Source organism: Ctenopharyngodon idella, chromosome 18, assembly GCF_019924925.1.
Source record: "Ctenopharyngodon idella isolate HZGC_01 chromosome 18, HZGC01, whole genome shotgun sequence".
Taxonomy (NCBI): Eukaryota; Metazoa; Chordata; class Actinopteri; order Cypriniformes; family Xenocyprididae; genus Ctenopharyngodon; species Ctenopharyngodon idella.
The window spans coordinates 13746072-13764276 of NC_067237.1; the positions used below are offsets into that span (position 1 = coordinate 13746072).

At 40.3% G+C, this 18205-nt stretch overlaps 2 protein-coding genes across 4 annotated transcripts in view; one reads left to right on the forward strand and one right to left on the reverse strand.

The window, feature by feature from the left end:
* Positions 1 to 1617: 1617 nt before the first annotated feature.
* LOC127499457 (pyruvate kinase PKM) lies at positions 1618 to 17461 on the reverse strand. 3 transcript variants are annotated; one of them, XM_051869797.1, is made up of 11 exons: positions 17198 to 17461; positions 11077 to 11255; positions 10648 to 10739; positions 8145 to 8276; positions 7712 to 7898; positions 7129 to 7399; positions 6873 to 7023; positions 6612 to 6764; positions 5080 to 5246; positions 2816 to 2997; positions 1618 to 2567 (listed from the first exon to the last, which is right to left on the reverse strand). In XM_051869797.1, the coding sequence occupies exons 2-11, from the start codon at positions 11231 to 11233 to the stop codon at positions 2461 to 2463; spliced, it is 1599 nt and encodes a 532-aa protein (XP_051725757.1). In that variant the 5' UTR covers positions 11234 to 11255; positions 17198 to 17461; the 3' UTR covers positions 1618 to 2460. The 3 variants fall into 3 exon arrangements, with proteins under 3 accessions (XP_051725757.1, XP_051725756.1, XP_051725755.1); XM_051869796.1 differs by lacking the exons at positions 5080 to 5246; positions 17198 to 17461 and adding exons at positions 4564 to 4730; positions 12698 to 12723; XM_051869795.1 differs by lacking the exon at positions 17198 to 17461 and adding an exon at positions 12698 to 12723.
* The window catches only part of LOC127499456 (protein mono-ADP-ribosyltransferase PARP6-like), a 36354-nt gene continuing 34734 nt past the window's right edge, over positions 16586 to 18205 (forward strand). The window contains exon 1 of the mRNA XM_051869786.1: positions 16586 to 16799. The gene's annotated coding sequence lies outside the window, so the exon portion shown is untranslated. The remainder of the gene's footprint in view (positions 16800 to 18205) is intronic.

Sequence of the window (18205 nt, forward strand, 5' to 3'; positions counted from 1 at the left end):
TTTAGATGCTCAAACTATAAAGTGTAAATCATATAAATTCTCCATCTTATTCAGCCTGTCTAACGCAGTTCATGGTGATGTTAATACAATTTTTGTACTTTGACTTGTCACGATGACCCTTTTATTAATAAAGCTTTATTGTTTTTGTGGCTGTACAGATGCTTTTATGTAAGTGACCTTGGGCAGAAACACAAAGGGAGTATTCAACACAAGAGCAGGCTGGTATTTGAGCTACTTTATCCAGAGAGTATTTAGACCTCTTTTTTTTTTTCTAAACCCTTCAGTATCACTTGTTATTGAAAAGTTAGTAGGAGAAACTGCAACTGTCATTGATTGGACAGATGATTTATGACTAATGATCTGAAAGATTAATTAAATACTATAGCTGAACATCAGTACCCATGAAATTTATACTTTGTTTTATAAATTCTATTTATTAAAACCATCAGTAAGTGATTTGATAAATATATTAATTGGAACATGCAAAATAGTATTACACTGATAATGTAATAAACATTTATTTAATCCAGAAACTGTGTAAACAGTAAATGAATGTGGATTTTGAATTTAAATCGGACCAAAAAGTCAGTGAGGACTTTCCCACCTTTATATGGCTGGTTGAATAAACTGCTTAGACTCGTCTTACAAGTTAGTCACCTATTTTTTATGTCGGTTACATTAAGTACACTGGTCTAAAAATTGATCTTTAAAAGATAGATTGAAATGGTCAGACTAGCTTTGACAGTCTTAAAGGTGACCTATAATGTCCCTTTCACAAGATGTAATATAAGTCTCTGGTGTCGCCAGAATGTGTCTGTGAAGTTTCGGCTCAAAATACCCCACAGATCATTTATTATAGCTTGTCAAATTTGTCCCTATTTGGGCGTGAGCAAAAACACGCCGTTTTTGTGTGTGTCCCTTTAAATGCAAATGAGCTGCTGCTCCCGGCCCCCTTTCCAGAAGAGGGCGGAGCTTTAACAGCTCGCGCTTCAGTCGCTCAACAACAACAAAGCCGGAGAACGAGTGGCGAAAATGACGACGGTGTTCAGCCTTACATTGTTCAAACCGGAGTCGACACTGATGGAGAGACTCAGGAAGAAGTTACAACTTTTAGACGTTTCTGAATGGTTAGTGGATAAATTTATGTAGTTGCTGTGGAGTTGATTCAACTTATCGACTAGTCATGTTAATCTTTTGTGCAAATCCAGTGTTGAATTGACCCTCGTTTGTGAAGCAGTCTGGTGTAAAATGACGGCATAACACTGTACTACCCCTTTGTTGTGTTTTGCCATGGCGTTACAACTGGTACACTGTCACTTGCAAAAACAAAATGGTGGTGCCATGGGTGGAAACGTGCAGATTGAGGGCCGGTAATATTACAAGATTCCCTTCCTACAGTACATCACTAGGGAAGCGAAATTTGAGCGGCTTGTTTTTTCACACGCTTGCAGAAAAAGGCTTACCAAAACAAAGTTACTGGGTTGTCCTTTCTCATGTTTTCTGTGTTGTTAGATGCACCAGGAAAAAGTCAGATTTTCATGATGTGTCCCCTTTAACATAGCAGGAGTTTATGCAGCTGGCCCCAGATATCAATGACACGTAATAATAAAACGGTAGTCTGGACAGATGCTCATCTCCTTTATTAATTCAGTCTTGAATAATACAACACTTCAGATGATACTATAGTTTTCTCTTACAGTTATAAGTACATCTTGCACCCTAGCGACACAAAGCGGGTAGATCTAAACACACACACTCTCACTCAAACACACACACGAGCAGCAGAGAGAAAGGAAATGAACAGGAGAGATGGCTGGGAATGTGACCATTGCTGCTCAATCAATATTCATCTCTCGCTCATCATCGTTCTCCTACTCAGACACAAATGAAATGAGCTGGACATCCCAACGTCAACATTTCAAAAAAATATATTTACTGTAGCACATTGGTTGCCTCATCCCAAACAAAATGGTCTCATGGTCTAGTGCAACACAGAATGTAACATCATAAGGAGTGTGAACACAGACACGGTGCAAATAAAGCGCACACTACAAATAAAAACAACACAAACTAGAGTCACGCGTGAGCCCTTCGCCACTCGGGAACTGTTAAAGGAGAAGGTTAGTTTCAGTAAGCTGCTGTTTGTTCAATGGTCACGTTCACGACCCGTCTCTGTGCCAGACATGCAGACAGACAAGCGCACAGACAGCTCTGCTTTAATGAGTAACAACCATGGATGAACAAGATTATGGTTGGCAAGTGTGCCATTGAGACTGAAAATGAAAAAAAAGTGAGAACGTCTAAGTGATGATGGTCCACTGGCCTGTGTGGGAGGAGCCAGGCTTCTGTGATGACATCAGGTCACCAGTCTGGTAAGCCTGTTTGAGTCGGGGAGGGGCGGGAGTGAGGGAGGGGAGTGATGTATGAACAGTAGAGGAGTGCGTTACGGTCCTGTGGCGCTTATGGCACCGGGACGACGCGCATGGTGTTGGTGTAACCGGAACCTGGGCGCCAGCCGGTCAGGACGATGACGACATCACCGGTCTTGAAGAATCCACGAGCTTTACCTGAGAGAGACAAGAGGGTTTGATATGAACAACTGAGGTCACAGTTCAGAGTGTAATATAAAAATGTAACAGGCTTTTTCATCAGATTATGCAACCAGACACTAAGATCTGAAAACAAATCTGAAATGTATCAAGTATGAACAAAGATTTAATGCTGGATGCCTAGTGTTTGAAAACTCATTCAGACTCTAAAAGTAGTGTAGTATACTCCAGTCTTTAGTAACATCTGTTTCTTCTCTGTGTCTTACCAACTTCCATGGCAAAATTGACACGCAGGTCCACATCCTCGGCCCAGACGTCATTAGAGGGGTTGTTGTAGAATACGGGGAAGATGCCGCGGTACAGATGAGCCTGCCGGGCCGTCTGCTCGTTACGGGTCACGGCTATGATTGGGGCACGTGGGCGGTACCGGGAGAGCAGATGAGCAGACCTGGACAATCAGAAGGGAGTGTGTTCATGACAGTCAGAATGGAAAAATGGGTACCAAGAGACCCTTCTTACCCTGTCAGACATGACACTCACTAAGATAGTCAAAGACAGCTATGAATAGATATTATGTGCGACTCACCTACACTGCAAACTCACTCATACTAGCACATACAGAGCTGATCCAGAGACATGTGACTAAATCAAATTACTGACAGAAAGCTAAAGCTAATACCCCAATTCATTCTGTTCTGTTTGTTTTGCTCTTACACACACACTCATAATCGGTCTCACTCACAGCCATTCAGGAGAAAAAGATCAGGGAATGAAGGTAATTTAAATCAATATTCTTAGTTATAAGATTTATTTTTATTTATTTTGCATCACCATGCTGCTTTTAGTAAATATACAGAAATGCTTTTTCACTAAAATGGTGGACAGCTAATGAATGATGTTAGTAAAATCAGCAGCAAAATGAGCCTATGTGTGCAAAATATATATATACACACACACACAGGGCCTAAAATTAACACTCTCCAAGCACCAAACTTAAATAAAAATAGTTGTTGGCGAGTATGAAACTGTCAGTCGCCAGATGGCCAGTAAAATTATGAATTTTAACAATGCAATGTTATGAGAACATGAAAGTAAATGACGCTCTGTATATTTGACGGGTCAGTGCTGCATCTTCACGAAAATGTAACCCTTTCCAATGTAAATATTCAAGTGCTAGAACATGTGAAAGGGAGCGTTATGTGGGAAGTTCAATATCCAAAGCATCCGAAGCGCGCACCCTGAAAGCAGCGTCAAAGACGGCGCTCAAATACTAAGTTGAGCTCTCTGTCATGGCTTCCTGTGCTTGAACGGACAAATTCACACAAAATTGTGTCAAAAAATACCCATCTCGGCGAGCATCTTATGGGGCATTCACACCAGACGCAACTTGCGCGAATAAATCAATATATAAATATAATATAATATATAAAATAATATATTATATATATATATATATATATATATATTTCTGCCTTCGCTCGCTACATTGTAATCACATCACTACTAGAGCAAGCTCCTGATTGGTTAACACGGCGTGAATATTCGCCAAAGTTCAGATTTTTCAACTCGGGTGATTCGCCCGAAACGCTCAATTCGCGCCGCCTCATTCGTGCGAATCATGTCGCAGGATGTCTATTCGCGCCTTTGCATTGACTTAACATGTAAATCACTCACGCTTAACACTTCATTCGCATCTGGTGTGAACGCACCATTAGTAAACATAGTTATGTCGTCATTTGAGAAAGAAAATGCATGATCTGTGTGCATTCGCTCTTAAGTTTTGGCCGGTAAGTTTTCTAAAGTCACCGGCAAGTGTGGTAAAAAGTTAGTTTTAGGCCCTGTGTATGTATGTTTTATTATTATTTATATTATATATATATATTATATATATATATATATATATATAGAGGGGGGGGGGGGGGGGGGGGGGGGGGGGGTCTCATGCATTATATTCCAGCCCTTTTGTCTCACCTGTTCCATGCTGAACTTTCACCTCAGGCCCCTCCCCTCTTACCTGCCAGTCTTGGTGAGCACAATAAGGGCGCTGGCGCAGCATTTGAAGGAGGACTCAACAGCGCCAACAGCTACAGCATCTGAAGGATCACGTGTCAGAAGGGTGGAGCGCCTCAGCTCCTCAAACAGCTGCCTGTGGAACATGGCTGCCTCTGCCTCACGGGCAATCTGACAGCACCGCCCGGTGGAGGGAGGGGGAAGGGAGGGGTTATACTCAATCATACTGTCAACCACTCAGACAGAGAGAAATTCAGAGAGAGACACATGGGCAAGAATGTTTATGCTAGTCCTGTACTCTTCCAAAGCTCTCGAACAGTCATTTTGTTATTTAAATAAAACTTTTATCCTCTTGATTTTGAAATGAATTAATTTCCTTGCAGATGGACATCAACACTGACTCTGTGCCATGTGTCTCTCTCATTTCTCTCTCTCTTCCAGTCCTCTTCTGTCCCTGCTCTTCCTACTCCCTGACTGTGCCGAGCTGGTTTTCCACATCATTTCTATGTCGCCCGCCTACCTGCCAGACCCAGTGAGGACTATAAACGCAGAGGCCAGGATTTTAAAGGAGGCCTCCACGGCGCCAATGGCGATGGCCTCGGCGGGGTCGGTGGAGTGGCCCAAACAGCGACGCAGGTCCTCAAACACCTGCCGATGGAACATGGCTGCCTCTGCCTCGCGAGCGATCTGATGCAGCCCGCGCGAGATACGACAGGCAGAACAGCAGAGAGACAGAGAGGTATGAAAGAGATGCAAAACAAATGAGACAGGAAGGGGTGAAGAACAGGGGTGAGGAGCAAGAAATTCAAAGTGAGGAAAAGAGTAGAGAAAACAAGGAAAGAGGAAACAAAAGGAGGAAATTAGTGCAGGTGTTAGTTTAGAGGAAAAGGTTAGTACAAAAAAACAAAATGAATATTAGAACACATCCACACTCTCTCACAGTAAATTATTAAATGCAAATTAATATCAATTACAGTGAAACCACCACCATTAAATCATGAATATTATTTGAAATATGGACTTAATTAAAACCACGTCCAGTAAAGTGTGAGACAGATTTGTGATATCATGGTTGAAGAAATCATGCAAAAGAAAGTTAAAAGTGGTTAGTAGAACTGTTGAAAATCACATGACTTCAACATGCAAGTCAAAAAGAAGAAGAAAAGTTGAGCACATGACAGGAAGTGAGTCATCAAGCATGCAGAAAGCTTTGAACTCGTTCTCAAAGAACAAACCAGCTTCAAGAAAATGTATGTTTATGGGTTTGTTAAAGCCAAGGAATTTAAACTGCTGGTGATTATTTCCAACTTCGGGAGTTAATGGCCACATCTGTGACGTCTGGGCAAACGTGACATGCAAACCTCGAGCACAATGCAGAACATGATTAGGTTTAACAAGCTCATCAAGAACTGGCAGAGAGAAAATGTGTCTTAAGAAGGCTGTTGTCTGTAACTGACCCTGACACAACTGAGACAAAACAAAACTAGCTAGTGAAGGCAAAACACATGCATATGAGAAGGAAAGTAATGAAGGATGCTGTGGCATTAAAGAAATATTACGGGTTAAAAACAAAACATACAGTGAGGTCCAAAAGACAGAGTACACTGAAAATGTAGGTCTCAAAACCTGCTTTTCCAGTTAAATTAAATAATTTCTGCATTATTTTTAGGTGTTTATTTAAATGCAATTAAATGAGTGAAACACCAAACGGCTCAAATTCATATTAATTTGACAGTTCACTCAGCGTTACGCTGATGATATCATATGGAATAATTCATATAAGTGCTTCAACAAAAGCGTCACATTTATGCTTTTAAATGTCCCACAGACCTCCACTGTATGTGTATTACTGTACACACAATTCCCTTTGTTTTTAAAGAGACAAGACAAGATTATTGCCATCAATAAGTTGTATTTAACCCGTAAAATGCCTTTTTCTTTTAATTAGTATTTGTTTAGATGAGAAAGTTATGCATTAATAAAAATGTACGAGTCGGGTACTAAAACATTTAGCTGTCTAACAGTGTTAATGTCAGTAGGGGGCGCTCTCACCATGTGCTGGGTGCGCACGGCCTCCAGAGGATAGTCTCCCTTTGCAGTCTCTCCACTCAACATGATGCAGTCAGCACCATCCAGAACGGCGTTGGCCACGTCGCTGCCCTCGGCACGTGTAGGACGAGGCTTCTTGATCATGCTCTCCAGCATCTATAAACGCACGAGATGTGAGTGGGCTTGAGAATACAATATTTCTAGTTTAGATGTATTTTTTTTGAAAATACATGTATAAAAATACAAGGTTGTAGCTTAGCTGACCTGTGTGGCACAGATGATTGGCTTTCCTGCCTTGTTGCAGCGACCGATCATCATCTTCTGGGCCAGGAACACCTTCTCAGTGGGGATTTCAATACCCAGGTCACCACGAGCAACCATGATGCCGTCGCTGGCCTCCATGATTTCATCAAACCTGGTGAATAAAGGGAAGACATTCAAATCCAATTCATTTTCAATCACACAAAACATCTAATACTGCATATTGAGTGTGATGGTCAAACTGGTTTAAGACACTCACTTGCGCACACCCTCGTGGTTCTCCAGCTTGCTGATGATCTTGATGTTCTTGCCCTTCTCTCCGAGCACCTTTCTAACTTCATGCACATCAGCTGCCTTGCGAATAAAGGAGGCAAAGACCATGTCGACTCCCATCTCTACACCAAACTGCAGGTCTTGGATGTCTTTTTCCGAAACGGCAGGTAGGTCAACAGCGGCTCCTGGCAGATTGACACCCTTCTTGCTACCCAGAGTTCCTCCGTTCTCAATTTCACACACCAGATAGTCAGAGCCTGTCACACAGACAGAGAGAGAGAGAGAGAGAGAGAGAGAGAGAGACAGAGAGAGACAGAGAGACAGAGAGAGAGACAGAGAGAGAGACAGAGAGATATTATTCATAAAGTTCAACCAGCATTATGTCACATTTACTTGAGAATGTTCACTAAACCACAGACTAATGAGTTAAACTTAATACTCAACTTTAGTAACACCAAAATGGGTGGGGAAAAAAAAAAAAAAAAAAAAAAAAAAAAGTGTCTCGCTGATTTATTAAATCATTTTATCACTGCGTCTCAAAGAAAAATAGCCGCAAATCCGTAACTCACCGATCTCTCGGACCTGGAGAGAAATGAGTCCATCATCAATGTAGACTTTACTGCCCACTTCCACCACCTTGGTGATGTTCTTGTAGTCCAGCCAGAGGGTTTCCTCATCACAGCTCTCCATGAAAGAATCATCTAAGGTCACTTTGATTTTATTTCCCTTCTTCAGCTCGACCTCAGCCGTGCCACTCTGGAGCAGACAGATGCATATTTGCAGTATTAAAACAAATTGCCAAGGGTAACGTTCTTGTGGTTTTAAAGACCAAATGGTGTAGATTTTAAATTTCTGTAGAACTACATGGTGTTGTACAACCATCACTCTTATTATATGCACTAATAACAGCTAATTCAGTAGTGTACACTGATCCCGACCAGCAGCAGTAACAGTGGGACATCTTTGTATCACCTTGCGTTGAACTGAAATGAGTAAACTCACCCCTTTAATGAGCCCGGTTCGGATTTCTGGCCCCTTGGTATCCAGGGCGATGCCCACTGGCCTGTAGTGGATGCTGCCCGGCTGGAAGCTGGCACAAGCTTCACGTACATTTTTAATCGTCTCTCCATGATACTGAAACAGAGAAGAAATCAACACTGATTAAAGAAACGCTGAAATTTCCAAAAAAGTAGAGCCCTATGAAATCCGTTTAAAGTAAATTTAATTTTCTATATTTTAATAGTTAAATTTAATTTTTGTAATCAAATAGCATGTCTAATTAATTTAAATCATGAAACTTATACAATTTATTAAAAGTTTAGGGCCCTATGAAATACATTTAATTTTCTTCTCAAATTTAATTTTATTGTTTTATTATTTGTTTTAAGTTTTCTGGATTCCATTTTAATGATTTAATTAAATTTTAATAATCAACAAGCATGTCTAATGAATTTAATTCATAAAAACAACCAAATTTATTAATTAAAAAAAAATAATTTCAATGAAATATTTTGTTTTTTCAGAAATTCTGTGTTGTGTATTTTAATTTTTCTGGCAATCAAATTAAGGCATAAAACATTAATTTATTTTTTAATCATATTTAATGACATGACATTTTTTAAGTCAAACAGTGTTGCACAACAGAGCTTTACTGTTAAAATTAAAACATGGAAGAAAAATTGTGATTATTCCTAAGAAATAAAGTTTTAATAATTTATTATTATTATAGTGTTAGTATTATTATTACTTTGAGATGTAGCTAAATTCTACTGTGTAACAGTAATATATTTTTGTCAATTTCTTTAAGTTAAACTGAACTTTTATTTTGACGGGTTGCAGTGAAGACTTTGGAGTTTGTGTGTGTTTATGATATGACGATACTGTTTCGTTTGAGGAAAAACTAAAATGCTGATGAAGAGACTCTGGAGATGAAGTTCATGCATTCATGTCCTCGTATAGTGAGGCGGCAGAGGCTGAAAACACCGCGAGCGTCACATGTGCTTCAGTATGTGTGTTAAATGAAACTGCGCCTCTGCGCCATTCATTCACACAGAGACACAGAACATGCAGGATTCATATATAAAAAGTCTTTTTGCGGTTTAATATTCACAGACACTAGTCTATATCACGATCTGATTTAAGTGTACTGACCTACTTTTTATTTATTCATCAAAAATTTGACAAATTCCGTAACATTCTGCATTATGCAGTAAATTCCATTTTTATGACTGGATTCCACGTTTCCGTCATCGCGGAAATCATAGGGCCCTAGAGAAGTTGAGAAACCACTCTAAAAAACACATCAGAAATGTCTCTAATGGAGATGTTCTTTGTGTAAACGCTGATGTTAAACAAGTGCACTTGAATGTCTCAGAGCAGCACAGGTTACGTCATTCTAATCTTCTGTTTGAACACGCTCACTCACACAACTAAGCAACGCTCAAGGTGTGTGTCTAGATGAGCAAAAGTGGGTTACACATATACTCGTGCACAAACGATCAGACACTTACATGCATGCAATGTGTGATACGACAGGATACAAAGTTCATCTGTTAGAGTTTAATATACTTATCATGCAGTAAAAGTCGGCCTTAATTAACCTGGCTAGACAAGCACCTTTGACCCGTGACATTAGTGTGTCATACAGCTGCAGTACTGATCACTTTCACTTCAGTAGCTCCTGCACACTGACAGCGCGACCTCTACACACACACTCAAGGTCATTCTGTTGGGCAAACAGGCTACCAATAGGCCTCTGGTGTGGACACACAAGCTGTTTGTTTAAGAGTGTGAACTGTTTGTATAATATGGCAGAATTTGTTTAACCCAAAGCCCTCCTTTAGAGGAGCCACAAAGGAATATATGAGCGGGAAAATGTCTATGTTTTTCGTTTAACCTTTAGTTTTTGGAATGATGACTGGCTCACTGGCTGATATTAGCCTGAATTAACCTTTCTGGAAAGGTCCGGCTCCAAACAGGCCAGAACAGGATCGGACTGCTTGAGAAAATTTTAAGAATTAATTAAATTCATGACACACGTCTGACTATTATTCAGAAATCTGAGCTGAATTTTACTTGCAATTCAAAATGCAGCTGATTGTCATGAACTAGCAGAACTGCAAAAGACGTTCACTATAATTGCAAAGCTTTCCTCATAGCCAGCGGCTTCTGCATGAACTATTCGTGTGAAAGAAAAACTCAACCCTTTATGCTGTTGAGACATGATAAGCTCTCTGCTGGGAAGGAGGAACAGATAAACTATTTATAATAGGCTCACTGTAGATTAAGTTACACACACTCTCTCTCTCTCTGGCCTTTGACCTTGCACATTTGTTTTAAGCTGTGAACTACATAGATGTTTTAGCATCATTTCTGGTAGAGAATAACTTGCATCCATTGACTGCATAACTAATGCTGGACAGATATGAATAGGATTAGAGAGAGATAGAGAGTGAGAGAAAGGAAAAAGACAAGAACAAGAGAGTGTAAATAATTAAGTACGTACCTCGTGTGAGCCGTGAGAGAAGTTCATGCGAGCAACGTTCATGCCAGACTTGATCATCTCCTTCAGCATGTCCACAGAGCGAGAAGCCGGTCCTGTGGTCACATGACACACAATGCACAATCATTTCCTGCTTACTTTGGACTAAGACTATTTTAAAAAAAAAAATTGTACATCCCATGTCTGTATCATTATATGAAAACAATCCAAATCAGAACAATGACATGAGGTAAAGTCTCAAATGAAACAACAGCGCTCATCAGACAGGCCAGGATTAATTAAACACTTAATTGACATATAATCCACCAGAGCATTTGCTGAACTGTGATGACAGAAGCCTTGTGCAACTACCTTAATTTTTGCTGTATTACAAAGGAAGGAAATCTGAGTTTAATCTGCTGTGTGTGTGTGTGTGTCCGAGCATCCACTGACCGATGGTGCAGATGATCCCAGTGTTGCGGGCGATGGTGGGCTCAGAGTCGATGTCCAGCAGACACATGTGCTCCAGGAAGGTGTCGGCCATGGCAGCGTTGAGCTGCTGCGTCTGGATGAAGGCAGATCCCATATCTTGAACTTTAGTGTGGGGCATTGTGGAAGAGCCGGGTAATATCCTACAGAGACAGAGAGACAGAGACAGAGAGAGAGACAGAGAGAGAGAGACAGAGAGAGAGAGACAGAAATGACATCCACATGATCAATTGACTAATCAGACGTCTGGTGTGTCTGTGTTTAAGACTCAGAGTCTCATTCTTATGATGGACTGAACTGCTAGAGTAGAGACAACAAGTGATTGAAAACCAGAGTGCATCTTTAAGATAAACAGCAGACTGTAGTGATTAACCATGATTTAAACTCAACAGCATAAACAGTGACAGGAACTGAAGCCATAAAAGTCAAAGGCATTTTGCTGAGAATTTAGAGTCACATAAAGTCAGCTTAATAGCTACCTCTGTAACACAGAACATGTCAGTTCTGCACCATTCTCTCTGTGTGTGTGTACAGAGTATAGGGGTGTGGTGAAAAGGAATGTTTCCTTTCCATGTTATGCAACAGACTCTAGCACTAGCACAAAAAAACAAAAAACAAAAAACAAAAAAAAAACTGTATGAACACTAACAAGTTAATAGAATACCTTCCTTTAGGTCTTTCTCAATATCACCCAAATCTCATGATCAAAGCAGAAAGGAAGTGTAGAGCATGACCTTCACATTCACAATTTAAGTGGTTTAGGCTTTGGTTTTTATGGCTGGTTACTAGAGGGTTTCAGGTTTGTTTTCTAAAAATCACATGTACACCAGAAAATTGCATTAGAGTCCGTTTGAAAACAGGTTATATTCCATGCAGACTCAATGGTTCAGTGGTTAACAGCTACTGCTAATACTCATGGTGGTATTTGCAAATAATACAATGGGAAGAGACAAGAAACCTGGGGTGAAATCGAGGCAATCAAACTCAGTGTGAAAACAACCTAAGATGCTCATTTTGAACCTACAGAAGATTCACAGCAGATGCAATGCAGCACATCCTAAGATTGTCACCATACACTGACGTGTTTTTATGTAGTGGTTTAGCATTTTAATTTTAAAACCCACCCACCCACACAACCCCAATGAGCTGGTCTTTGTGTGCTTGAGCTGACCTGGTTTCTGTATCTTAATGCGGACGTTACTAAAGCTCAATTTAAAACCTCGCAAGTTAATCCACCTCGCACATTCTGAAGTGCAACAAAAGTCAATCGCACCTGTGACATCCAGCCAATTACAACCCTGTTGGCACACACAAATCAAAATCTGCTGGACTGAATTGAGAATTATGGTTTCTAAATCAAATGAGATGTGTTTAATAATGCAGACAGCTCACTGTTTGCACAAATTATGCATTAAAAAGTCTGAAGGGATCTTGGTTTAAAGTCACATTGTGACCAAGGCATGGCACCAGGATGGCGAGGACTCGCTGTGCTTGTTAACCAAAGAAAACCACACCGCATTCCACTCTGATGATGTCAGGGTGGGCTGTCGTACGTGAGGAGACTCACATCTCGGCAAACACTCACCCACTCTTCATCACGTAGTCATGTGATGACTAAGACAGGCAGGGTGGAAAATCCAGGTCCTCATGCAGCGCACCACACACACCCTCAGAGTGAAGGGGAGGCTAATCCACTTCCTGCTTCTACAGGAAATTATGCAAATGTGGTTTGTGAATCTGAGATGGTAATGCTACTTAGGGTACACACATACAGAATGGCAAATACATCTGCTGCCATGGTATTGATTGCTTTCATGCTAGCTCATCAGACAAGAGCTTTAGCATCTGATGCTAACCAGGACACTGAAGGTCAGTGTTAGTCGAGGAGTTATTATAAGCGTGTTTTATAACCACATTCCCTGCTTTATCTCCAAAAATCCCAGCTATGAAAACACAGCCAGTCTCAGAGCCCAATGAACAGGAAGAATTTCACCTTCAATGAATTTTAGAGTTCTGAACAAACTGTACAATATAAACAGAATTACACACAGCTAAGACTAGCTGTATAGAGTATGTATTGCTTTACATTAGTGTATTGTATATAGGAGTTTAACCACAACATTCATTACATTTTCCCAGTAAAGTCCTAAATCTAGACCTCCACAGCTGCATCGGGTCATATCCGTGTCTAGTGTTCCTTTGACCTCTGTGTCATCACCATGACAACAACATCCGTCACAGCACTGATGCCGCCTAACTTTAAAGGGGACCTATAATGTAATATAAGTCTCTGGTGTCCCCAGAATGTGTCTGTAAAGTTTCAGCTCAAAATACCCCACAGATCATTTATTATAGCTTGTCAAATTTGCCCCTATTTGGGTGTGAGCAAAAAAACACACCGTTTTTGTGTGTGTCCCTTTAAATGCAAATGAGCTGCTGCTCCCGGCCCCCTTTCCAGAAGAGGGCGGAGCTTTAACAGCTTGCGCTTCGGTTGCTCAACAACAACAAAGCTGGAGAATCTCACGCAGCCAAAATGACGACGGTGTTCAGCCTTACATTGTTCAAACCGGAGTCGACACTGATGGAGAGACTCAGGAAGAAGTTACAACTTTTAGACATTTCTGAATGGTTAGTGGATAAATTTATGTAGTTGCTGTGGAGTTGATTCAACTCATCCACTAGCATGTGCCGTCATGTTAATCTTTTGTGTTCGTTTGTGAAGCAGCCCGGTGTAAAATGAGGGCATGTCAACAACACTCTACTACAACAACTCTTCCTCTTCTCTCTCTCTCTGTTTATGCACAAACAGCAACATTACACACTAAGTAGAGCTAAAAAAAGTGAAATCATAATCAACCACCCCTTTAAAGCATGTATTAATCTGCATCCAAACAAACACAGTCACACTGATCTTAACTATAAGTGTCCTCTATGCCTATCAGAAACAGCAGCCCTAAACCCACCTGTAGGCCCTTCGGCTCTGGGAAATAAGGCACCGTGTGTCTGTCAGAGCTCTCCAGAGGAGCCCCAGTGTGCGTGACCTTCTCTCCCCAATCACAGAACTGCAGATAGGGACGCTGGCCAGAATGAAGCAGCATGTATCGCGCTGCTGAGGAGTTTGATCACTAAATCCTCTTCCCTTAAGAGAGGATAAAACACGCAATCCACATGCACACTTACTGTCCTGCGCAAGCAGGCCTCTGCTAAGACTCCAGGCCCACATGAGTCACTGGTTTACATGTGGACCAGCCATTACAGGCAGTCAAGCCCACCTCAGTTGCTGTAGATCACATTACAACACTGGGCTATAATAGGAACACAGGGATACCATAAGGACTAGCTGGGATTGTATCACTATGAAACGCAACAGGCTTGCAGTGGTGTGGAAGTCACATCGACACCTGCATGAAGCCGAAAGGGTGTTTTACTGCAGCAAAAGCGAGACTGAGGTGAGTCTGTTCTCTTTATTCGATGATTCAGAACGATGACTAATAAGTGTGCACTGGGACGTCCCTGGTGAGGTCTGTGAAAGGCTGGTTTGTGTCACTGCAGAGCTGTAGGTGTCTGATTTACTAGTATTCTCAGTCCCTTCTGCTCATTTAGTGGAAGCTTTTGAAATCCTAACGTAACTAAACAGGATGTTACAGAAATAATTCCCATATTGCGTCGACACACACTCACTGCAGAACTGAAAACAGCTTCCCTGAAATGGTGCGACGGTTTGATTAAGTAGATGTTGAACCAGCTGCGGGGTTTATAATAAACCTAATTTGCTGTGGTAATGCATACATTATTTCAAGTATTTCATGTATGTGCTCCATTTCAATTTGACTGGAACGACAGGAATTTACTAAACCACATTTCAAAGAAATTCTACACAGGTAATGAAGTACTCTTCCAACCTGGTTCATAAAATGAAATTAATTGGGTCAATGATGTGACGGGTCAAAGGCCCTTAATAATAATAATAATAAATTAAAAAACAAAGATATGACATCCAAAGTATGTAAGGTAATACATCTAGATTTCTTTTATTGAATCCAAAAGGTTTTAATTTTATTTTGCTACATATAAAAGGCATTTTTGAAGTGTCAAAAGGTCATTCGGTTTAACCGTCCAAAGGCCAATACAGCCATTTCATTTGTGATTAAAATATCTTAAAATGTATATATTTTTTATTCTGCCATGATGTTATAATGCAACATAGTGCAAAACGGTATTAAATTGTGTAGAAGTCATTGCTTTGTTATGAGAAGGTCTGGAAAATGAATTTCATTCATGTATTCAGAGTAACCAATATAAAGGGAACATTTTAGATCAAGTCATGCGGTCAGCATCATGTGACAGGATGTGACATCATTTAGACACCTGCAAAGGACCACATGGTCGTGAAGCAAAGTAACTAACTCTCTCTTAACTATTTGAAAAATTCATGTTTTCACTTGCTCATACGCATGTCCCGAAACATCAGGTCATTCGGTACAACCGCTATAAAACATGGAAAATGTTGTAATATTTTAAAAACTTGTATTAAATATAAAATGTTTGATTGTCCTTTGTTAGCTAGCTAGATATCAGCCTGTTAGCATTGTTTGAAGATATCATCTTTCGGATATTTTATAAACTTATTTTGTTTAAACCGAATGACTTTTTTGGTGGCAAATCTTGTAAAAACAAAAGCAGTGTTAATTGATTATAAAAACCACATAATCTCATTGTTCACACTTTATAAAACTTCAAAATTAATTATATCTTTATTTATTTATTTATTTTTTTTTACACTTTTAAAAACCTTATTCATGCAGAAAATATAATGAAATATTCTGTAGGTGGCATTTCAAACATGATCATCATTTCAGGGAAGAGCCCATATGTTTTATGATATCATTTATGGATAAAACTACATTCATTATTATGTTGGATTGGTAAACTGTCATTCATAATTCTTATTAAATTCACACTCAAATTGCAATTCAGCTTACTAGCTCAAATGAAATCCAGGAACTTAACTGTGCCAATTTTACACTGCAAAGGTGGCACAGGTATTATTTTGACTGTATGCTTTGATATTAGCAGCTGAGGTTGGTCAGAACAGACATAATTGAGTCTTTATGCAGCATTATAATTTTGAGCATGCACAGAACAACTTTAACTTGTATAAACTTGATTCGGAAATGTATGACGCACAAGCTTGGGTGCATGCCAGCTGAAATATAAATCCACCCAGAACAAATAGAATCAGACTCCACAGACGTAAAATCTTCAAATGTAGAGTCAAGGTATGTGATTGTAAGACAAACACAAAAACGCCTATTTTCTCCCTCGCATAAACATGATGCAACATCATAATTAGAAGCTATCAATGCAGCTCGCGCCTACGCGAGGAGAGCCGGAGACTGCGATTGAGATGCCCGCAGGGGCGCGATTCTGAGCCAGTGTCATTCATTCACTGCTCAGAATAAACATTAATACCTTAATGAATGCAGTGCACGCCTTGATAATGAAAATATGGCTTCTGTCCACAGGAAACAAACTGCGTGAGCGTTCAGCGGCTCTCTGAAGATCAAATATAATCATCATCAGTGCTCACACAAGTGGCTGTGGTCTAGTCATGGAGTGGCGGATGCGCTTTGGGTCACGTCCCGCCTCTGCGTCACATTCCCCGCCAGCAGAGACTCCCGCACGAGGTGCGCGCACGTAACATTCCAATTTGAATGAATTCAAAATGAATGACGGTTACTGATCAACTGTCAAAATTGAAAATATAGACGACGATGAATGCTTAAAGATGGCTAGTCAGCGGAAAACGCAGTGAAATATACGTGTAAACACGGTTAATTGTGGAAAAAGGGGAATAAACGAACTTTTACCGGATGAATTACAAAAAACAACAGCACAAAAACGATTTAAAAATCTTTACAAAGGTAGGTACGCACTGACTGAAAACAAGAAGCTGCGCTATTTTATCACTGCAGCTTCTCTAGCAGACGGAAAACCTTACTTAAAACCGTAGCTAATGATGGATATTACTAAATAAATATATTATGATGTAGATTTTTGTTGGTGCAGCTGTGAAGAAACTCACCTGCGTTTGCTGATCGTCTGCCGTGACTGATGCGCTCCTGATCGCGAGCTCAAGGTGATACGCCAAGCCTACCGGGACTACTTCCGCCAAAGGCACGCGAGCCTGCGTGCGCGGAGGGATACTTATGACGTCAAACTATAAAAATCTCGCTTTAACTATTTTTTCGGCGATATCTGAGCATAACATTCTCGAGAACGCTGTATAAACGTTTGTTGGAGTTTCATCAATGAAACAACGAGTCCACATAACTCTTAAATCTTTGTAAACAAACCCGCACTTCCTGATGGGGGATTATGAAACGCGAAATGAGGGAAGTGGAACGCTCCAATCAGAGCGGAGACACGGCACGGTGCAGGAGCACGAGGAGATCACGTGACACGAGGATGCTGCGATGTTAAACTACAAATCAATGGCAACGTGCTATTAAAAACGTGTTTGAGTAATACAGTGGATGTATTGTCCATATAAATCTATTCGGTTGTTCAAATATAGTGTACACAGAGCTACACTAATGCACTTCCGCATTAATCCATCTTAATGGTTGAGACTCGCGCAGCCGCACGTACGTTCATCTGTTAACTCTTTAATAAGCAAACACTGAGGAAATTTTACAGTTATATGGCACGTATGTAGATCACATTAGTGAGCACAGAACACTAAACAAACTGTCATCACGAAATGAACATGTTTATATTATAAATGCAAGTACCATGGTAGTTCCCTGCTTTTTAGACATTTACCATGATAAAACCTTGTTGTTTGGGCATATTCCATGGTGGTAATATGTTGTAGGGCATGCACCACGGTAATTGCATGTTTTTTGAACATGCACCATGGTAATAATACCATGCATTTTGTACTTGTACCATGGTAGCACAATGTTTTTCATATAAATAATAGGTAATTTGTGTCATTGATAAAGAGGTTGTTGCAGAGGTGTGCCTCTGGTCGTGCATTAATTAACAGCGCCCTCTAGTGTGCATATCCTATCACCAATGTCAATGAGAA